The sequence below is a fragment of the Entelurus aequoreus genome, linkage group LG28 (genome assembly GCF_033978785.1).
Source record: "Entelurus aequoreus isolate RoL-2023_Sb linkage group LG28, RoL_Eaeq_v1.1, whole genome shotgun sequence".
NCBI lineage: Eukaryota > Metazoa > Chordata > Actinopteri > Syngnathiformes > Syngnathidae > Entelurus > Entelurus aequoreus.
Window position 1 is genome coordinate 23,865,115 of NC_084758.1, and position 23,461 is coordinate 23,888,575.

Below are 23,461 nucleotides of genomic sequence, written 5' to 3' on the forward strand. Positions count from 1 at the left end.
GCCACCTCTTACTTGCCGTATTTTACGAATTACAATGCATAAAAAAGAAAAACATTGTCTTACATTGGGATTGTGAATCATAGGCAAAATTCCCCAAAAATGCACTTTCCCTTTAAGATTCATTATTGACCATTTCTAACAATTTTTATTTTGTAGGAATGAAGGTTACATACCCAGTAATTATGTGGTGGAAACTGCAAACGGCTTAGAAAGATACGAGTAAGTACTGACATGCTGTTGGAAAAAAAAAAAACTAACTTCCTTTTATTGTACAAAAGTGTCACAAAACCTTTGTTTGTTTTCAAAGTTGGTTTTGTAAGAACACAAACCGTAGCCAAGCAGAGAAACTACTGAAAACTGAGGTAAATACACTTGGTCCCTTTAATAATGTGTTTATCGCTGTGGTTGTGGGTTTTTGCAGCCGTAGTGCTAACCTGCAATGCACCAGACCTTGTCCCGCTCGATTTAACGCCACTTTCTGACCGTGCAGAATAAAGATGGTGGCTTCTTGGTGCGAGACTCAAGCAAGCCAGGGAAGTACACAGTGTCTCTGTTCAGCAAAGGAGGCGGGTGAGTTTGACACTCTGCGTTACCGTCTACTGTACATCCTGTGTCCACTGGCTACAAGTGCAGCAAAAAGAAGAAGTACCACAAAAGAACAAACTGTGTCACGCATAGGCAGGGAGGAGGTTTTGATGTAAATCATTTATGCAAAAACTCCTCTTACCGCTATCTGTTCTGCAGATAAAAGCAATGTCCTCATGCATCTGTGAGGGTGTCATGTCTTCCTTCTCCTGTTTGCAGAGAGGCAGGTGGCATCTGCAAGCATTACAACATCTGCACAACAGCGAAAGGACAGTTCTATTTGGCCGAAAAGCACAATTACTGCACCATCCCTGAACTAATTAACTATCATCAGCACAATGCAGCAGGTTCATACTTTGTAAAGACATCATTAAATTTGATCAAATGAATAAAAAAGATGCAATAATGTCATGCTATCTCCATCGCTAGGTATGTTCAGTAGGCTGAAACACATCGTGTCCAATCGGGCGCGGCCTCCATCAACGGCAGGTCTTGGCTATGGTAAGTCACTGCTATGTTTTGAAACATATTTATTTACTCAAGTACATTTTCCTGTTATTTTATATGCTGAAATAGCTTGATTTCTTTTTGGAATGCTCATGAAAGCACTGACAAAGTAGGTGTGTCATCAATTGAGATGTGACGTTCGCGAGCGAATTGAGTCTCTTGAACGGTTCTTTTAAGTCAGGGGTCGGCAACCCAAAATGTTGAAAGAGCCATATTGGACCACAAATACAAAAAAGTAATCCGTCTGGAGCAAAAAAATTTAAGTCTTATACAAGTGTTATAATGAAGACAACACATGCTGTAAGTGGCTAATTAGCTATATTAGCCTACTATCAAGATGACCATGGTTGCAGGCTGATACAAATCGTTGTTGACAGAATTGTTGAAATGTAATATTTATTCTACACATTTTTACAACTTTGGAAAACATTAGTAAAACGTCTCAGAGGGTGAGATAACTCCTGGAAATGACTGGCTTAGAATGGCCAAAGGTATAGACGTGTGTGTCCAAGTTAAAGAAAACATCAGGTTGTCTTCTTCTAATGGATTTATTACAATCTTTGCAAGCTGGGTAACGTTTGCTGTGGTCTGGAACAACATGGCGCACAAACAACTATCAGAAATGCAGCCAATATTACGTACAGATAATGTGTCATGAAACATGGACAAATAAACTAAATACACATATGTAAAGGAAATTAAATGAGCTCAAATACAGCTACAAATGAGGCATAAGGATGCAGTATGTACGTACAGCTAGCCTAAATAGCATGTTAGCATCGATTAGCTTGCAGTCATGCAGTAACCAAATATGCCTGATTAGCACTCAACACAAAACGATAACATCAACAAAGCTCACCTTTGTGCATTCACGCACAGTATAAAATGTTTGGTAGACAAAATGAGACAAAGAAGGAAAGGCATAAAACACGTCTTTCTGTGGCAGCGTCGGAGAAAGTTGTACAGATTCCGATCTAACAAAGGTCTTAACTCATTCTCCTATGCCACATCAATATGGAATGCACTCCCAACCGGTGTAAAAGAAAGTGCATCTCTATCCTCCTTCAAAACCGCACTAAAAGAACACCTCCAGGCAACTACAACCCTAGCCTAACACCCTCCTCCTACCACATCCCACCTCCCCGGATTGTAAATAATCAAATGTAAATAATCAAATGTATATACCTGTTCTTATGCTTTCTGAGCTCACTATGTTCACCGCTCGCTGTACATATCCTACCAAGTCAGACCTACACTGTTTCAATGTCCATTGCTCAGATGATATAACTGTTGATGACTGAAGTGCTGATAGCAACCCAACCCAACCCCCCCCCCCCCCGCCCCAACCCCCTCCACATCCCACCCCCCGGATTGTAAATAATGTTAATAATTTAATGTATATACTCTGATGATTAACTTGTGTGATGACTGTATTATGCTGATAGAATATATTTGTACTAGGGCTGTAACTAACGATTAATTTGATCATTGATTAATCTGTCGATTATTACTTCGATTAATCGATTAATAATCGGATAAAAGAGACAAACTACATTATCATCATCATTATTAATTATTGTTTCTCAGCTGCTTGTAAATGTTGCAGTTTATAAATAAAGGTTTATTAAAAAAACAAAAACAAAAAAAAACTTTTTTTTTTATTTAAAAAAAAAAAACCTCTGCGCATGTGCATAGCATAGATCCAACGAATCGATGACTAAATTAATCGGCAACTATTTTAATAATCGATTTTAATCGATTAGTTGTTGCAGCCCTAATTTGTACCATGAATTGATTAACGTGGACCCCGACTTAAACAAGTTGAAAAACTTATTCGGGTGTTACCATTTAGTGGTTAATTTTACGGAATATGTACTTTACTGTGCAATCTACTAATAAAAGTTTCAATCAATCATTCAAAAAACATGTAAACAAACTGTTGAGTCACAGTCCACACAACGGTGAGTTCAAGGGCCGCTGGAATTAGCAGGACAAAACAGCACTCGCCAAATACTCTCATCAGTGAACCATAGACACAAACATAATAAACAGTGGGCTTTCTAATAATTAGGAAGGTTTGTATCGTGTTTGTCCTCCTACAGAAACCATACCACAACAAAAACATATTTTTCACCCCATTTTTTTTACCATTTCCATACATTTTTGAAAAAGCTCCATGGAGCCACCAGGGCGCCGCTAAAGAGCCGCATGTGGCTCTAGAGCTGCGGGTTGCTGATCCCCATTTTGAGTGAACGACGAGAACCGATTCGCAGTTGCAAGCTGTTCGTTTGGGAGACGTTTTGTTTTTTTAAATTTTATGCACATGCAGTAGCAGGTTCTGCAATTGCCCAAGCTGCAGATGCAGGCTACTTGACTGGCCGTGAAAATGAGGAAACAAAGCAACTATTTTATTCACTCTTTTAGTTGTAGTTGAAGCCACACACACCAGGTCGGGGTAGTACAATTTTTATGTCCTCGTTTTTATTTGTACTTTGTATCTATACATCTACACATTTTTCTGTATTGTCAAAATGCTCTTGCGCTGCAAAGTTTTTTAGGTGAGGTAAAATTCAAAATGGTAATAGTGGGGAAATGGCACCACCTTATGGAATGTTTACACTGAAAACAAGACAAATACATATATAGTCACTATTTCAGAATAATTCACACCAATATAGTACAATTATTCTGAGCCACATCTTATCTGATTTTTACCTTTATTAAAAAAATAAAAAATTAAATTAAAAAAGACCTACAATAACAAACCAGTCTTCTGAACGGCTCTTTGAAAAGAACAGCGCCTCATCTCTAGTCGGTAAAAGACTACATTACCCATAATGCTATAGCTAGCCTCTTGAAGCACAAAGGTGGCAGTATACATGCTGGGCGACACTCCCTAACAAAAATGTTGGGATAGAAAGATTAATTTACAAAGCAGACATTAAGAAAAGATGACAATTTAATGGAAGACACAACATACTGTATCTTGCAGAATAAGTCATTGAAAAATGCCAGAAACCGGAAGCACGTTGACGATGCCGCTAGCTAACGAGATGGATGTAAATGTTTGGGGCCCTAACGATTCAATCTGATGTAATGATTCACTTCGGAACTGATACTCTATTCAACACGATTCTCAATTCAAACAGATTCTCGCAATGTATTATTTGGTATAATAATTATGATCATTAACAGATTAGAAAACCTCAATCTCGTTGCATGAAGATGGCCGGAATAAAGTATTTTTAAAAGTTGAGTTTCATAAAAAATTATGAAATAAATAAAATAAATTGTATATACATACATATACTGTATACATTTACTGTATATATATACTAGGACTGGACAATTAAACACATTTTAATTTCGATTTTGATTATGGCTTCTAAAGATTATGAAAATACAATAATAATAATAAAAAACAATTAATGTGCCGCGCAACGTGCATGCAAATTCCTGAGCTTGCAATAATGAAACAGATGAGGAACGAATGAGTGAGTTTGGGATGTCACCATTGTTGCTATTTTATTTTATTTTTGACACAGCGCTAGTATGCCTAATCAATAATCACTAAACTCAATAAAAAAGTCACAGAATTGGCCAATAAAACGGAATCCGCTGATAAACGCATAATAATATCAGGAGGAAGAAACATTTGTTTGGGAAAATAATGTGTCAGATAGCACTCATTTATCCCTGACACACCTGTCCTGATAAACAATGTGAATGTCGAGGCGGTCATTTGAAACTAGGAAGCTAAAGCTAGCAAGAACAATCCAAACACCCACAACACATCTCATCTGCTTGTGTTGTTGTGAACGACATCATCTACGTAACAACAATGTACAAACAGTGGTCGCAACTTGAGAGGCGCGTTCTCTCTTTTTTTAACCGCCTCAAATGAGTCGCCTTTTTACTCGTCAAGCTGAGAACAACAACACAGCACACTTCCCCCCCTTCAAAATAATAGCGCAAGGCGCCACATCCAGTCTGAATGCACTAACAAAATAAAGGTTTCAAAAAAGTACCTTACATAAGCTAAATGTACTTAAAGGATTTATTGATACATATACACAATTATTATGCTTTGACTTAAAATACTGGTCAAGATTGTCCAAAGATGTATTGCACTAATTAATGTGAGGATTTTTGCATTTAATTAACAAACATTTTATTACATGTTATTTTACACAAGTAGCACACACTCTATGGTGGTAAAATAAGTGTAAAAGGTAAAAAAACTAAATTAAAAAAAATTAAAACGGGAAAACAAAATTGTATTGTTTTATATATTGCTATATTGTTTTTGCTATTATTATGATTTTACTTGTTTTGGTGTATTTGTTACTAATTTATATGTTTTTTTAAACTTTATTTAAAAATACATATAAGGTTAAGTTTTGGTGGTACAATAAATACTCATGTTTTTAAATTAATGAATATACATATACATAAATAAATATACACATATATCATCTTATATATATATATATATGCATGCATATACAGTATATACTGTACTGTATATATAATATACATATATACACAGTATATACAGTATATGCATACACATATATACATACACACACAAATATACATACATACATACATACATACATACATACATACATATATATATATATATATATATATATATATATATATATATATATATATATATATATATATATATATACATGCATACATACATACATACATACATATATATATATATAAAAACATGTTTTTTTTTGTTTTTTTTTAAATTATGAATCGATTTAGAATTGGAAGGAATACAAATTGTGTTTCGGATGTGAATCGATCACCCCTAATTAATAGATAATAGTTGGGCAGAAAGACGTATGAGCAAATCAATAAATTAAATATTCTGTGATAAGTTTTGACCTGGATACTGAACGACGCTATAATACGGATAAAGTAGAGTATTGCCATGAACATGCCGGTTGTTTCAAAACTCTATTTTTCTATATTTCTCCCATTGGGGGAAAAAACGGGGGGAAAAAGGACAGTTACGATACATTAATAATAATGATAATAATAATATTATAGTGTGGATACAGCACAATAAAAACACCTATTTAAAAAAAAAAATTGTATTCTGTTGTCTTCTTCAGATATGTGGGAGCTTGACCCCTCCTGCCTCACCTTCATTAGGGTCTTGGGCACAGGTCAGTTTGGAGTGGTGCAGTACGGAAAATGGAAGGGCCAACATGACGTGGCTATCAAGATGATTAAAGCGGGCTCCATGTCCGAGGAAGAGTTTATTGAGGAAGCCAAGATCATGATGTAAGATCAACCAGTCGAACTAAAGTCTGTCTTGGCAACTAATCCTACTGAAACTCATCAAAACTAGGAAGCTCCACCACGAGAACCTGGTCCAGCTGTACGGGGTGTGCACCAAGCAAAGCAGCATATACATTGTGACCGAGTTCCTGTGCAAAGGCTGCTTGCTCACCTACCTCAGGGAGGGCCTCAGGCAGCACCCCACGTCCGTGCAGCTGCTGGAGATGTGCAAAGACGTCTCCGAGGGCATGGCCTACCTGGAGTCCAAGCAATACATCCACAGAGATCTGGTGAGAGAACAATCAGCTGACGGTCAAGAAGACACCATTCAAATACGCTCCAATTCCTAATCAGGCTGCAAGGAACTGCTTGGTGGACGGCAACGGCACAGTCAAAGTGGCTGACTTTGGACTATCGAGGTAAAATTACAGCAGCTCATGAACCTAATAGTAGCGTATTATAATAACATCTTCCTCCTGTTCCATTAGATACGTCTTAGACGACGAGTACACAAGCTCGGCCGGTTCTAAATTCCCAGTCCGGTGGTCTCCTCCCGAGGTTCTCCTCTACTGCCGATTCAGCAGCAAGTCGGACATCTGGGCTTATGGTGTGTGTGATCGTATAGAAATAACTGTAAATTAGAGATGTCCGATAATGGCTTTTTTGCCGTATCCGATATTGTCCAACTCTTAATTACCGATTCCGATATCAACCGATACCGATATATACAGTCGTGGAATTAACACATTATTATGCCTAATTTTGTTGTGATGCCCCGCTGGATGCATTAAACCAGTGGTTCTCAAATGGGGGTACGCGTACCCCTGGGGGTACTTGAAGGTGTGCCAAGGGGTACGTGAGATTTTTTTCAAATATTCTAAAAATACATAAATGTGTTCCTGTATAGTATTTCTCCAGCAATGGTCATGTGGTGACATCAATTAGAGTATTTTGAGAGGTAATCATTGAAGTCGGACATCACTGAAGGCCAAGGTGGGAAACGCATGGCCCGCCACTGCTCATTAGGGGTGTGAATCTCTGGCCACCTAACGATTCATTTCGATTCCAATTCCTGCAGTGACCAATCGATTCAGAATCAATTCTCAATTCAACACTGTAGCGGTAAAGTCCTATACTCTACTGCTACATGGTTGCCGAATATAAATGAAGCTAGTTCCGACGTGTGCAGCCGGCTAATAATCGATGTCCAGAATGATTTCCGTGTTTAACCAAAATATTTATTAACAGACAGTCATGTAAATTATACTCACTTTGTAACAAAAATGGAAAATAAACGTGAGCAAACAAATCATAGCCTGACACAGTCAAAAACTGTTGCGCCTCCACTCAGCAACACCTGAGCAAGAACCCAGCCCCTCCCTCTGTAGACTGGCACTTGGCCTTGAGCCAACCCCTCTAGCGACGTCATGAGTTTGACGGACAGAAAAAAGTAAATGGCTCTAACAAACACGATTCTCGTATCAAACAGATTCTCGCAATGTACATTTTGGTATGATAGTTATAATGAAACTTTTTCAAAACAGGTTACAGGTTAGAAAAACTCCTTCCGGTTGCATGGAGATGACCAGAAAACAGCTTTTTTTTTTCTTATAGAATCAATGTTATCTTTTTTTTAATCAATTTTTTATGTAAAATTATGAATTGATTCAGAATTGGGATGAATAAGAATCACAATTTGGATGGGACTATTTTGTGCACCCCTTTTATTCAGTGACTGGCTTCTTTTTAAACTTAAAAATATGACATATTATTGACTCTTAATTGTTTCCTATGGGGAAATGTTTTGAAATTGCAAGTCAAGGATTATGTTTGTTGGCAATATTAACAGTTTTTTTTTTTTACTAAAAGTAACACAGATACAATCACAGTTAAAAATGTCACATAACTAATGGTCAAATACTTTCTCAGGGGTTCTCATGTGGGAGGTGTACACTTTGGGGAGGCTTCCGTACGACCGGCTGAACAACAACGAAATAGTGGATCAGGTGTCCCGAGGCCTGCGACTGTACCGTCCTCAAATGGCGTGCGAAAAGGTCTACAGCATCATGTCCAGCTGCTGGCTAGATGTGAGTATAATTATATATACGTTCAATCTACCCGTGTTTTTAAACATATTGTAATTGTGTGTGTTTTATATCAGCTGTTATTTTCGTACTTTGTGTGTTTTTTTCCCTGTTTTTAGAAAGCAGACGAGAGGCCTACCTTTCAGGAGTTGGTGTTCACCGTTCAGGATTTGCTGTACGAACTCCAGTAGGTCCCAGCATCCAGGACGACTAGAAGGAGCCTGGAAAATGAACATATAGAATGTTTAAAAAGTTATATTGTGGTTACATATCATTTATATTATTGTGACTAGAATGTTGCATGTTTTGTTGAACTCAAGGGGAATATATTTGACTTAGTGGTGCGACGTGTAAGTTAGCTTTGTAAATGCATACCTAATTGCACAAGTAAAAGCTAAGTGTGTCAGGCTTTTAAATAAATGTGTTTGGAAAAATAATAGGCTACTGTCCCCTGTGTTTATACCACAATAAGAACCTGGAAATGCATGGTTTTCCTCTATAAGTGATTATTAAGAGCCATTTTGCTTTCTCTTCCACTAAAGAAAAATACACTGTGTTACATTGTATGTACTGTATGGTGTTCCCCCCTTCCCCCATCAAAACACTGTAGCACTAGATACCATTCTCCGCTGCAAAGGACATTGCATAAAAAATAAACACTTTTTTTTAACTATAGAGGCTACCCAGCAGGCAGAAGACAATAAAGCAAGGTTGAGAACTTGTTGAATTAGGTCCTGTCATTGAGCAACTCAAACATAATGTTGAAACAACATGCTTGTTAAGAATGTTTAATCAATGTTGGGTTGTGACGTTGATTTGACTATTGAAATTTGATCATTTTCCAACCAATATTCTACAACACAAATACAACGTTGAAACAACATGCTTTTTGACGTTTATTCAATGTCGGGTTGTGACGTTGATTTGACCGTCGAAATTTGGTTAATTCCCAACCAACATACTACAACACAAATACAACATTGAAACAACATGCTTTTTGACAACGTTTATTCAATGTCGGGTTGTGATGTTGATTTGACCATCGAAATTTGGTAATTTCTCATCCAACGACATGGAGCCAATGTTGGATCTACCAGCAGGATCTGCCCCAGTCTGCTGACATGCAAGCAGAGTAGTAGATTTTTGTAAAAAAGCTTTTATAATTGAAAAGGACAATGTTTTATCAACTGATTGCAACAATATAAATTTGCTTTAACTATTAAATGAACCCAAAAATATGACTTATTTTATCTTTGTGAAAATATTGGACACAGTGTGTTGTCAAGCTTATGAGATGCGATGCAAGTGTAAGCCACTGTGACACTATTGTTCTTTTTTTTAAATTTTTATAAATGTCTAATGATAATGTCAGTGAGGGATTTTTAATCACTGCTATGTTGAAATTGTAACTAATATTGATACTGTTGTTGATAATATTCCTTTTTTTTTCACTACTTTTGGTTTGTTCTGTGTTGTGTTTGTGTCTCCTCTCAATTGCTCTGTTTATTGCAGTTCTGAGTGTTGCTGGGTCAGGTTTGGTTTTGGAATTGGATTGCATTGTTATGATATTGCTGTGTATTGTTTAGGGATGTAATATCGGCCGATAAATGCTTTAAAATGTAATATCGGAAATTATTGGTATCGTTTTTGTTATTATCGGTATCAGGTTTTTTTTTTACATCCCTACCGATAATGGCTTTTTTGCCGATATCTGATATTCCGATATTGTCATCTCTGGTATTGTTTTGTTGGATTGATTAATAAAAATGAAAAAAGAAATAAATACAAAAATAAAACTTTTTTTTTTTTAAAGTACATCGATTTTTGGAAAAATGAGAATCGATACTGAATCGTACAACGTGAGAATGGCGATTTGAATTCGAATCGATTTGTTTCCCATCGATTTTTGGAAAAATGAGAATCGATACTGAATCGTACAACGTGAGAATGGCGATTTGAATTCGAATCGATTTTTTTCCCCACGCCCTTACTATCCAGCCACAGAGTCAGGGCTGTGTTTGACGTCACACCAGCGCGCTCTGTGATTGGTTCCTCTACTTCCGGTATCCGGCAGCACCGTTCCTGCACGTGAAGGTCAGCATTCTGGCATAAACTGCTCCATATTCGAACATTCGTCGGGCTTAGGTTGCATTTTATGCCACTATGGACGGGAAGGCAGCGAGCACGGACCCTCAGCTCCAGCAGTTCATTGAGGTTGAGTCTCAGAAGCAACGATTTCAGCAGCTGGTGCACCAAATGACCGAGGTCTGCTGGGTGAGTAAGCTAGTAGCTGTTGACTCTTATAAGCTATTTGACGTTTGTGCTCGATTTTGACTTACAGGAGCAAGTATATGCGTTTATTTGTATTTAATTCGAGTCTGTTGTTAACCCAAGTGATGCCAAACCTCGACGAAATAAAGCTAAGTTACGACTCACGTGTTTACCGGGCCAGCAGACATATTTATAGGATTCCTCTTCGGTTTTTACCTGCGTCGTTCGCGCTGAATTAACGCTAATGTGGTGATGAGTTCGGGGTCCTGTCAGAGTGGCGGATTTATTGAACACTCACGCGCTGGTTGTTGCGTTTAGGCACGTAAAAAAAAAAAAAAAAACATTTTACATGTCACTTTTAAGTAAAAACCCTAATAGTTTAACGTCCACGAAACGCAAAAAAAAACAACTTTACAAGCTTGAGGTTTAGTTAATTTAAATACAGAATATTCCCCCTCTGTGAAGTTGGATATTCACCTCCGTAGCTACAGCGGCAGCGCCCTCTCAGTGTGCCCGGACCCCTCCGCCTTGGTGCGGGGAGGTCGCTGGCGAAGTGCCGCTCTCAACACTGGTGGTGGTTTTATGCTTATAGCGACCGTCGATTAAGTGCTATTGTGTTAAAAAGTGCATATATTCGAAATAAAAGCAACAATTGAGCTATGACCAGGTCAAGCAATTAGTCCTACTCAAGTAATATTGTACAATGCCATTTTTTTCTAATATAATTTATTAGATTGTATTTATAATTTTAATGTAAACAAAATCAGGGGGTTTTGCAATAGTTTTCAGGTAATGCAACCTAAGAACCTAATTCCACTTGATATAATAGAATAGAGAGTACTTTATTGATCCATGTGGGAAATTCAGCACCACAGTTTGCTCACAATAGAAAATAAACATTAAGGTATTTCTACATGTGAATAATATAAATACAGTCTATTATACAGCATTATTCACATGGGAATAATATAAATGCAGTCTATTATACATTTGAGTACAGTCAAAAGGGAACATATGCATTATACAGTCTGATGGCTGTCAGCATGAAGGACATATTGATATTAGTAGTGCTACCCTTGTAGGAGCACCTAATTTTTATTTTGACTTTTGAAGGATTTTAATATGAATGTTTTATATTAAAAATATTGGCTTTTTTAATAGCGTTCAGATCATTGGGAAAAAAAGGACTAATTATTTAAACTGATCATAGGTTGGTGTTTTATCTTAGATATATATGTATTTATTTTTTACAATCTGTAGTACTTTATTGATGGTCCCTGCACATCATGTGCACAGAACGTGAAACTAACTTCACAGTAGCAAATATTCTATACATCTCAGTTCTGTTTTGTGGGATTTCTGTTAATAAAATTAAACCTTATGTTTTTTTTTTTCCAATGGTCAATAAAGTAACCTGAGTTTATGTTGTTTTCCTCCTGCCCAGGAGAACTGTATGGAGAAACCGGGCCCAAAGATGGACTCCAGGACAGAAACATGCTTCGTCAACTGCGTGGAGAGATTCATTGACACAAGCCAGTTCATCCTGAACCGGCTCGAGCAGACCCAGAGGAGTCGAGGGTCTTTCTCGGACAGCATGGCGGACTAAAATGAAGGACTCCCGAGGCGAAGGAATCCGTGTGTAAAAAGAAACTACAGTGCCTCAGATTAACAGCGTGCGCACCTTCATTTGTTCTCCTGCTGCCAGTTTGGAAAGTCATGTCAACGTGGAAGCCAAAGTTCGCCGTCCTTGTGATGTTCCAAGCGGTTTGGGAGCCACGACTGGGACATTTTTTGCCACGCAGGCCACAATTTATTATCATCCTGAAGATGTTTACCGTACACTGGATTGTACATATGCAATAAACGCAACTTCCAACTGGTCCTGTGTGGACATGAATACATCTTGCAGACAGACGACCGTTTATAGTCTTTGGTGCAGCTTTTCATATTCTCGAGGTACATCATGCACTTAGAATAGAAAGTACTTTATTGATCCCTGGGGGGAAATTCAGAACCAAAATTCATCCAAAGTGCCTGCATTTGTGATTGAAGGGGCTAAATTAAGAATACAGTGGCATGTACCAAAAAACGATTAAATACATGCAAAACACATTTAAAAAGGAAACAGAACTTATGTGAGCTATTTTTAAATATGGAATACAAAGATAAATATAGGCATACATTAATTGCTCTCAGGCATTCAATTATGTACTTAACTGCAGAGAGTACCAGGTGTCTACTAAACGCACCTATTGTAAAAATAACTACAGCAACATAGCAATATCCCCTGTTATTTTAGGGGCATAAAAGGCATTTAAGTGAGTAATTATTTGAGGCAGGGCAATTATTTAAGTGGAGACCCTATTTAAAGAAATGCAGGAAAAGAGTAAGTGTGCTCTTAAAATTAAAAAATTACATTCTAGAACAGTAATTCTCAAACTGGCACCATCTAGTGGTATGCCAAAAGAATCACTTGATAAACAGCACTACTGTTCAAACTGTGTAACACTTGTTAAATAAAACATCTGCCTTGTGTTTAATGAATACTTAAGCCTACTACGCTACTGTATTTTAATGGTGGTCCTTGGAGAGCAAAGTGTTTTGTGAGGTGGCACTTGGTGAAATAAGTTTGAGAACCACTGTTCTTAGAAGATTGTTCTACTGTAAGGAGGGAGCCTTCTGTTTCCATGAGGCCCGCCCACCCACGGCTCCTCCCTCTAAGGGCGGCTCCCCGGTTTGGCCGGTGATCGCCGTGTAAGGCCTGGGGCCCCCACTTTTCCTCAGGTAGAGCGGCATCGAGTCCCAGCTGAAGGCGATGTCCTTGAAGGCGTGCAGCAGGAAGATGCCCAGCACGATGGTGAGGAAGCCGCTGATGGTGCCCACCACCGCGTTGAGGCTCATGCTCAGCCACTCCTTGAAGAGGATGGCGGAGCACGCCATGACGGAGGTGGTGAAGAAGACGTAGTAGATGGGCGTGACGATGGAGGTGTTGAAGATGTCCAGGGCTTTGTTCAGGTAGCTGATCTGTATGCTGACGCACACCACCAGGCACACCACCATGGACCAGAAGAGCGGCTCCCTCAGCACGGCCGTCCCGGTAAAGAGCTCCTTGATGCCGATGCCCAAGCCCTTGACGCAGGACACGGACAGGGAGCCGATCACAGAGCAGATGAGGATGTAGACCAGCACGTTCTTCTGTCCGAAGCGTGGCGCCACGGCGAAGATAAGAACCAGGCTGCTTCCCACAACGCACACGGCGTACACAATGAAACCTGGCGGGAAGAAGGAAAAACTAAGTATGTTTTTTAAGGCGGGGATCAGCGGGGCATGCGGCTCTTCAGTGCCGCCCTAGTGGCTCCCTGGAGCATTTTTTAAAAATAATTGAAAATGGAAAAAGATGGGGGGAAAATATTTTTTGTTTTAGCATGTTTTTTGTTTGAGGACCAACATGACACAAACCTTCTCAATTGTTAGAAAGCCCACTGTTCAATATGTTTGTGTGTATGGTTCACTGATGACAGTATTTGGTGAACATCGTTTTGTCCTACTAATTTTGGCGGTTCTTGAACTCACCATAGTGTGGACTGTGACGCAACAGTTTTACATGTAAAATCTTCCACTCCTTCGTTGGCTCATTTTGTCCACCAAAAGTTTTATACTGTGCGTGAATGCACAAAGGTGAGCTTTGTTGATGTTATTGACTTGTTGGAGTGCTAATCAGGCATATTTGGTCAGTGCATGACTGCAAGCTAATCAATGCTAACATGCTATTTAGGCTAGCTGTATGTACATATTGCATCATTATGCCTTATTTGTAGGTATATTTGAGCTCATTTAATATCCTTTACTTTTATCCTCTTTGTATATAATTTAGTTTTGCATGTCTCATGACCCATTATCTGTATGTAATATTGGCTGCATTTCTGATAGTTCTTTGTGTGCCATGTTGTTCCAGACCACAGCAAACATTACCTCGCTTGCCAAAGATTGTAATAAATCTATTAAAAGAAGACAGCTTGCCATTTCCTTTACCTTGGACACACACATCTATAACTTTGGCCATTAAAAGCCAGTAATTTCCAGGAGTTATTTCACCTTCTGAGTAGCCTCTGATTTACTAATGTTGTAAAAATGTGTAGAATAAATATTAAATTTCAACAATTCTGTCAATGAAGATTTGCTTCAGCCTGTGACACACAGTTATTTTGATAGTAGGCTATTATAGCTAATATAGACACTTACATCATGTGTTGCCTTCATTATAAGATTTAAATACAGCTTTACATTTTTTTGCGGCTCCAGACACATTTGTTTTTTGGTCCAATATGGCTCTTTCAACGTTTTGGGTTGCCAACCCCTGGTTTAAGGCAACACGTCAACTCTGGCCTGACCTGGATCTTTAAGCTTCTCGGCCATGACGCTGAGGGACGCCACCTCCTCCTCCTGGGGAGCGTGGACCACCATGACGGTGGAGCCCAGTACGCACAGCAAACAGCCGATCTTGCCGTGCAAGTTCAGCCTCTCGCAGAGGAAGTAAGAGGAAAGCACGGCACTGGGAGGGACAAAAACAAACATGGCAGAGCTGTTACAAAAAGGTCCTCTGTGGGTTTAAAAGTTTAAATAAATAAGCGACAATGTCAATTCGTACAAAGATGAATGAAATAAATACGAAAAAAAAGTGTTTAATTTAGCAGGAATAAATGCTTTAATAAAGTCATAATTTTAGTTCAATGTAGATATTTTATTTTGGGGGACTATAAAGCTGTGGTATTACGGGTGAAAAAACTATTTTATTAGAATGAAACTATATTTTTTTGAAGAATAAAATACAGTCAGTTGAATAAAGAAGTATTTTTACAAGAATAAAAAAAAATGAGGTTCCAGTATAATTATTGAGAATTACACGATACTGTATTTTTTAGAAGATTAAAATAATACAATTCTGAGAACAAAAGTAGTATTTGTTTTTGAAAAAAAAAGATGTAAGTAGCAATTTTAATTTTAAGAATATCCTGAAGAAAATACTGAACAGTAGAGTTAAAACAAAGAAGGAAGTTGAATTTTATTTATTTTTTAATAGTACTTTTAGAAGAATAAAATAATGCAATACTCACATTTTTTAAAGAGTTTGTAAAAAAGTAAGTTGCCATTTTAATTTTGAAAGTCAACCTGCATTTTAAGAAGAATAAAATAACAAAAAACTCAAAATATAGTAGTTTTTTTTACAATAATTAAGAAAGGGGATTACTGGAAGTGGCATTTTTCAATTGTACTTTTGGAGCAATAAAATGTAAAAGTATAAGAAAGTATTTTGTAAAATAATTTTTTTTTAAAACAATTTGAGAATTAACCTGTATTTTTAGAAGAATAAAATACTGAAAAGTAGTATTTTTCTAAGAGTTAAAATAGAGAACAAAGTTGCATTTTATTTACTTTTTAATAGTACTTTTAGAAGAATAGAATAATACAATCCTCAGATTGAAAAATAAAAAGTGAATCAAGTTGCAATTTTAGTTTTGAAAATCAACCTGCATTGTAAGAAGAATAAAATAACAAAAAACTCAAAATAAATAAGTATTTCTTCTAAATACAATAATTAAGAAAGGGAATTACTGGAAGTAGCATTTTTATTCTACTTTTAGAAAAATAATATATAAAAGTATAAGAAAGTCTTTTGTAAAATAATTTAAAAAAACAATTTGAGAATTAATCTGTATTTTTAGAAAAATTAAATATTGAAAAGTAGTATTTTTCTAAGAGTTAAAATAGAGAATGAAGTTGCATTGTATTTACTTTTTTAATAGTACTTTTAGAAGAATAAAATAATACAATCCTCAGATTGAAAAAAGAAATAGCAAAAAAGTGAATGAAGTTGCAATCTTAGTTTTGAGAATTAACCTGCATTTTATGAAGAATAGAATAAAACACTCAAAATAAAGTAGTAGTTTTTTTACAATAATTAAAAAACGGAATTACTGGAAGTACATTTTTTATTATACTTTTATAAAAATAAAATATAAAAGTATTATCAAGTGTTTTGTAAAATAAAAAATAAAAAAAACATTTGAGAATTAACCTGTATTTTTTAGAAGAATAAAATCTTGAGAATAAAGAAGTATATTTTTTACAAGAATTATAAAAACAATACAAAGTTGCAATATTTTTTTTAATTGTATTAGAAAAATTAAATACAATCAAAATATATTTTTAAATTCACAAGGAAAAAACTGTGTATTTACTAAAACACGTTTTTGCGAAAAAATCTAATAGAATTGTAACATATTTGCTTGAGAAAACAAACAACCAAAACAAAAACGTACCTTACAAGTACACTCAAAGCTCCTAAAGGCGTCACAAGCGTAGCTGGTGCAAACGCGTACGCTGCAAAGTTGGCGGCTTCTCCTGCTCCCACTGGAAGACAGTTTCGTGTAGATGTTCCAAAACAAGAAGAAAAGACTCATCTCGGGCAAAACAAAGAGCACAATGTTGTGACGGCAACAGCTGGCGAGGAACGCCATCAAAATCAATGAGAGGAATCAGCTGACTGTGTCACCACCCCCCTTTTTTTTTCTACATGAGACTTACTTGAAATAAGCCCCGCCCACCACAGCCCTTCCTTGAGGTATGCATAGCCGCCGTGACCTGGAACGCAACAAATGTTACTGTATTAAATTCACAACAATGAGACAGACTTGTGTTACATTTGAGCTTTTACAGACCCTTGATGTCAAGTTAAGACAGGTACTAAAAACATGAAATCATGACCAAACTTGTGATCTGTAAACGCTCGTTTACACAACTGGGACACCTTTATTTGTACTAATACTTGTGTAAGCGCCAAACACACGTACTCTCCCCAGGTAGGGTGTTTAAAAGTGGACCATGCACCTGGCCACTGAGATTATTGCGTCTACTGTTTGAGAAAACACAATATTTGCATGAATAAGACAATATTTGTATTATTATTTGTACGACGTACAGTAAAACCTGCAAGATAGAACACTCCAACAGACGTGATACAATATGAAATTCCATTTAAAAGGGCTGTGTGCCACATCTACACCAGGCCTGGGCAATTATTTTGACTCGGGGGGACAAATTTAGAGAAAAAAATGTGTCTGGGGGCTGGTATATCTATGTTTAGGAACACTAATACAAAACCTCACAATAATATCTGATTAATTGCTAAAAACGTTATGATAGACCGCCTGAAAAAACAATTTTTTTTTTTCATTTTTTTACTGAATGATACACCAGGATGTACATGAAAATAAAGAATGTGGGATTTACAATATTAACTATGAACGATAAAACACTGAATATTGACAACATATGAACGTCACACCCCCTCTCGATCGACATATTTTACAATCAAGTTAAAACGCAACAAAAATGCAACAAACACAGCGAAATTGTCATGATCCATGGCCAGATCATGTTTTGTTTAGTTATGTTGTTAGTTTTGGACTCCCTAAGTTCCTGTTTTGTGCAGCTCTGGGTTTGCTTATTTATTTGTGTTGCTCGTCACACTCGGTCTGGCTTTATTGTTTGCTACACGCAACCTGTTACGGTGGTATTTCTTGTCTCCTAGCTTCTACGATTCCTGTGCTAAGTAATTACCTTAGCTTCCCGTGCGATCGGCACGCATCCCTTTTGTTTTGTTTTTGCCTTTTTGTATCTTCGGTGTATGATTTATGGAAAATAAATCATCTCCTACCTCACGCCTTCGTCCGGAGTTGTCTGTCTGCATCACGTCAATATTTTTTGGCATCACAACAACTTTTTTCATTTAAAAAAAAAAATGATATTATGTTTATAAATTCAAGAAATATGTCCCTGGACACATGAGGACTTTGAATATGACCAATGTATGATATGACCTGTAACGACTTGGTATCGGATTGATACCCAAATTTGTGGTATCATCCAAAACTAATGTAAAACATCCAAACAACAGAAGAATAAGTGATTATTACATTTTAACAGAAGTATAGATCATACTTGCCAACCCTCCTGATTTTCCCGGGAGACTCCCGAATTTCAATGCCCCTCCCGAAAATCTCCCGGGCCAACCATTGTCCCGAATTTCTCCCGATTTCCACCCGGACAACAATATTGGGGGCGTGCCTTAAAGGCACTGCCTTTAGCGTCCTCTACAACCTGTCGTCACGTCCGCTTTTCCTCCATACAAACAGCGTGCCGGCCCGTTCACATAATATATGCGGCTTTTACACACACACACAAGTGAATGCAAGGCATACTTGATCAACAGCCATACAGGTCACACTGAGGGTAGCCGTATAAACAACTTTAACACTGTTACAAATATGCGCCACACTGTGAACCCACACCAAACAAGAATGACAAACACATTTCGGGAGAATATCCGCACCGTAACACAACATAAACACAACAGAACTAACGATTAATTTGATAATCGATTAATCTGTCGATTATTACTTCGATTAATCGATTATTAATCGGATAAAAGAGACAAACTACATTTCTATCCTTTCCAGTATTGTATTGAAAAAAAACAGCATACTGGCACCATACTTATTTTGATTATTGTTTCTCAGCTGTTTGTACATGTTGCAGTTTATAAATAAAGGTTTATAAAAAAATATATAAATATACATATATATATCAAAAAAATAAAAATTGCCTCTGCGCATAGCATAGATCCAACGAATCGATAACTAAATTAATCGCCAACTATTTTTATAATCGATTTTAATCGATTAGTTGTTGCAGCCCTAAACAGAACAAATACTCAGAACCCCTTGCAGCACTAACTCTTCCGGGACACTACAATATACACCTCTCGCTACCACCAAACCCCCCCCCCCAACCCCGCCCACCTCAAACACCCCTCCCCCCACCCCCATCTCCCGAATTTGGAGGTCTCAAGGTTGGCAAGTATGGTGTAGATAGAACATGTTAAAAGAGAAAGTAAGCAGATATCAACAGTAAATGAACAAGTAGATTAATAATTCATTTTCTACCACTTGTCCTTAATAATGTTGACAAAATAATAGAATGATAAATGACACAATATGTTACTGCATATGTCAGCAGCTAAATTAGGAGCCTTTGTTTGTTTACTTACTACTAAAAGACAAGTTGTCTTGTATGTTCACTATTTTATTTAAGGACAAACTTGCAATAAGAAACATATGTTTAATGTCTATTCTTGGTGTTGGATTTTATCAAATAAATTTCCCCTAAAAATGCGACATACTCCAGTGCGACGTATATATGTTTTTTTCCTTCTTTACTGTGCATTTTCGGCCGGTGCGACGTACACTACCGTTCAAAAGTTTGGGGTCACCCAAACAATTTTGTGGAATAGCCTTCATTTCTAAGAACAAGAATAGACTGTCGAGTTTCAGATGAAAGTTCTCTTTTTCTGGCCATTTTGAGCGTTTAATTGACCCCACAAATGTGATGCTCCAGAAACTCAATCTGCTCAAAGGAAGGTCGGTTTTGTAGCTTCTGTAACGAGCTAAACTGTTTTCAGATGTGTGAACATGATTGCACAAGGGTTTTCTAATCATCAATTAGCCTTCTGAGCCAATGAGCAAACACATTGTACCATTAGAACACTGGAGTGATAGTTGCTGGAAATGGGCCTCTATACACCTATGTAGATATTGCACCAAAAACCAGACATTTGCAGCTAGAATAGTCATTTACCACATTAGCAATGTATAGAGTGTATTTCTTTAAAGTTAAGACTAGTTTAAAGTTATCTTCATTGAAAAATAAGGACATTCTAATGAGACCCCAAACTTTTGAACGGTAGTGTGTACTCCGGAGCGACTTATAGTACGAAAAATCTGGTACTTGGTTTCGGATTGATACCCAAATTTGTGGTATCATCCAAAACTAATGTAAAGCATCCAAACAACAGAAGAATAAGTGATTATTACATTTTAACAGAAGTGTAGATAGAACATGTTAAAAGAGAAAGTAAGCAGATATCAACAGTAAATGAACAAGTAGATTAATAATTAATTTTCTACCACTTGTCCTTAATAATGTTGACAAAATAATAGAATGATAAATGACACAATATGTTACTGCATATGTCAGCAGCTAAATTAGGAGCCTTTGTTTGTTTACTTACTACTAAAAGACAAGTTGTCTTGTATGTTCACTATTTTATTTAAGGACAAACTTGCAATAAGAAACATATGTTTAATGTCTATTCTAGGTGTTGGATTTTGTCAAATAAATTTCCCCCAAAAATGTGACTTACACTCCAGTGCGACGTATATATGTTTTTTTCCTTCTTTATTGTGCATTTTCGGCCGGTGCGACGTATACTCCGGAGCGACTTATAGTACGAAAAATACGGTACTTGGTTTCGGATTGATACCCAAATTTGTGGTATCATGCAAAACTAATGTAAAGCATCCAAACAACAGAAGAATAAGAGATTATTACATTTTAACAGAAGTGTAGATAGAACATGTTAAAACAGAAAGTAAGCAGATATCAACAGTAAATGAACAAGTAGATTAATAATTCATTTTCTACCACTTGTCCTTAATAATGTTGAAAAAATAATAGAATGATAAATGACACAATATGTTACTGCATATGTCAGCAGCTAAATTAGGAGCGTTTGTTTGTTTACTTACTACTAAAAGACAAGTTGTCTTATATGTTCACTATTTTATTTAAGGACAAACTTGCAATAAGAAACATATGTTTAATGTCTATTCTAGGTGTTGGATTTTGTCAAATAAATTTCCCCCAAAAATGTGAATGATAAATGGCACAATAGGTTACTGCATACGTCAGCAGACTAAATTAAGAGCCTTTGTTTGCTTACTTACTAATAAAAGACAAGTTGTCTTGTAGATAAGAAACATATATTTAATATATCCTAAGATTTTTTGTTAAAATAAAGCCAATAATGCAATTTTTTGTGGTAAAGTATCCGGTAAGGTCTATTCAAGTGTACTGGAGAGGAGGCTACGCCCGATAGTCGAGCCTCGGATTCAGGAGGAACAGTGCGGTTTTCGTCCTGGTCGTGGAACTGTGGACCAGCTCTATACTCTCGGCAGGGTCCTTGAGGGTGCATAGGGAGTTTGCCCAACCAGTCTACATGTGCTTTGTGGACTTGGAGAAGGCATTCGACCGTGTCCCTCGGGAAGTCCTGTGGGGAGTGCTCAGAGAGAATGGTGTATCGGACTGTCTGATTGTGGCGGTCCGCTCCCTGTATGATCAGTGCCAGAGCTTGGTCCGCATTAATTTTCTACCACTTGCCTTAATAATGTTGACAAAATAATAGAATGATAAATGACACAATATGTTACTGCATATGTCAGCAGACTAAATTGGGAGCCTTTGTTTTCTTACTTACTACTAAAAGACAAGTTGTCTTGTATGTTCACTATTTTATTTAAGGACAAACTTGCAATAAGAAACATATGTTTAATGTACCCTAAGATTTTTTGTTAAAGTAAGGCCAATAATGCCATTTTTGTGGTCCCCTTTATTCAGAAAAGTACCGAAAAGTATCGAAACAATTTTGGTACCGGTACCAAAATATTGGTATCTGGACAACACAAGTAAGTAGTATTATTTTACTTTTCCTACGCAGTGATTAATATCCTTTTTGTAAGTCCCATTTACACCAGATTGATGTTTTTGTCATGGCCATAATGTACATTCTGAGCTCTTTAGTTTTGTAGGCGCCTTTAGTGAGACTTTACGGTACCTGCTCGTGTGGATCCCTTGCTGGCCAATCGCAGCAGGCCTTTCTTCTTCAGAATGAAACTAGCGCCGATAAAAAGACTGGAGGACACGGCCAGAGAGAGGCCGATGTAGAAGTCCTCACGGCCCGCTTCCATCTGTCACAACATCACATTATGTATGTTTTTATCGTCGCCATGACACGGTTGGTTTTTTTTAAGTTGAACAGCAAACACAGCCATGTTTTTGCGTCACATGACAAGGCAGACGGTCCCCCCAGGGAGAGGCCGCTGAACTCAAAACAAAGTTGGGAGTCGGAGACAAACACATATCGGACTTTATGAGTTAGTTCAGAAGTGGGGAAAATAGCCGAATTAAGCAAATAAAGGAGTACCTCGGTGGTCACGTCAACTCCATCCGTCTTCGTCGAGGGGCGTGGCTCAAGAGCAACTTTCCGCCGACCGCTACGACTTGAGATCACGTGATCCAGATATACAAATGTCGGCCAGTTAGCATCGCTAGCGTTCCTTTTACCAGCCTGACTTGGGACTAATATTAATATATTTCCACGTTTCTCTAAACGGCCATAGCATGCGCTCAGTAGACCTACGATGTTAAGCTTTCCATTTTTATTGCGCCCTTACTCACTATATAGTTTCTTTCATAGACATCTTCTAAGTAGACGCAGCATCGAGCGCTACTGCCTACTGGCGCTGACGAGACGCGGGCCCGCCATCTTGGAGTGGTGATCCGCTCCACTCAGTGCAATTCATTTGGCAGGAGCAATGAACTGTCAGCGCATTTAATTCATCTTACCTCACTGAATACCACTGATTTTCATGCGCTCCTTTGTCATACGTGTAGCTATGATAAAGGACATGTTTTGGTGTGTTTTATTATTCATGGGACGGTGTGGCGAAGTTGGTAGAGTGGCTGTGCCAGCAATCGGAGTGTTGCTGGTTACTGGGGTTCAATTCCCACCTTCTACCTTCCTAGTCACGTCC

The 23,461-nt window shown here is 37.4% G+C and overlaps 3 protein-coding genes and 1 long non-coding RNA gene across 5 annotated transcripts in view; 2 read left to right on the plus strand and 2 right to left on the minus strand.

The window, feature by feature from the left end:
* Positions 1-9,461, plus strand: part of btk (Bruton agammaglobulinemia tyrosine kinase) — a 29,995-nt gene extending 20,534 nt beyond the window's left edge. The window contains exons 9-19 of the mRNA XM_062039929.1: positions 157-219; positions 308-362; positions 491-570; positions 805-932; positions 1,015-1,086; positions 6,228-6,399; positions 6,467-6,686; positions 6,751-6,815; positions 6,885-7,003; positions 8,326-8,483; positions 8,600-9,461. Coding sequence (XP_061895913.1) covers positions 157-219; positions 308-362; positions 491-570; positions 805-932; positions 1,015-1,086; positions 6,228-6,399; positions 6,467-6,686; positions 6,751-6,815; positions 6,885-7,003; positions 8,326-8,483; positions 8,600-8,671 — 1,204 coding nt within the window. The 3' untranslated portion in view covers positions 8,672-9,461. The remainder of the gene's footprint in view (positions 1-156; positions 220-307; positions 363-490; positions 571-804; positions 933-1,014; positions 1,087-6,227; positions 6,400-6,466; positions 6,687-6,750; positions 6,816-6,884; positions 7,004-8,325; positions 8,484-8,599) is intronic.
* On the minus strand, positions 211-11,079 carry LOC133645115 (uncharacterized). Of its 2 annotated transcripts, none has more exons than XR_009824906.1 (5): positions 10,968-11,079; positions 8,620-8,701; positions 6,569-6,683; positions 728-819; positions 211-621 (listed from the first exon to the last, which is right to left on the minus strand). It is a non-coding gene; the product is annotated as an uncharacterized LOC133645115 (long non-coding RNA). The 2 variants fall into 2 exon arrangements; XR_009824905.1 differs by having other exon boundaries at positions 6,573-6,683; positions 10,968-11,078.
* timm8a (translocase of inner mitochondrial membrane 8 homolog A (yeast)) lies at positions 10,480-12,630 on the plus strand. Its single transcript, XM_062039931.1, has 2 exons — positions 10,480-10,754; positions 12,196-12,630. Exons 1-2 carry the CDS (start codon positions 10,644-10,646, stop codon positions 12,355-12,357), a joined length of 273 nt encoding a protein of 90 aa, XP_061895915.1. The 5' UTR covers positions 10,480-10,643; the 3' UTR covers positions 12,358-12,630.
* Positions 12,546-23,125, minus strand: zgc:101583 (uncharacterized protein LOC494104 homolog). The gene is made up of 6 exons (XM_062039930.1): positions 22,852-23,125; positions 22,483-22,615; positions 17,337-17,393; positions 17,072-17,162; positions 15,143-15,303; positions 12,546-14,023 (listed from the first exon to the last, which is right to left on the minus strand). The coding sequence occupies exons 2-6, from the start codon at positions 22,613-22,615 to the stop codon at positions 13,410-13,412; spliced, it is 1,056 nt and encodes a 351-aa protein (XP_061895914.1). The 5' UTR covers positions 22,852-23,125; the 3' UTR covers positions 12,546-13,409.
* Between the last annotated feature and the right edge of the window lie 336 nt (positions 23,126-23,461).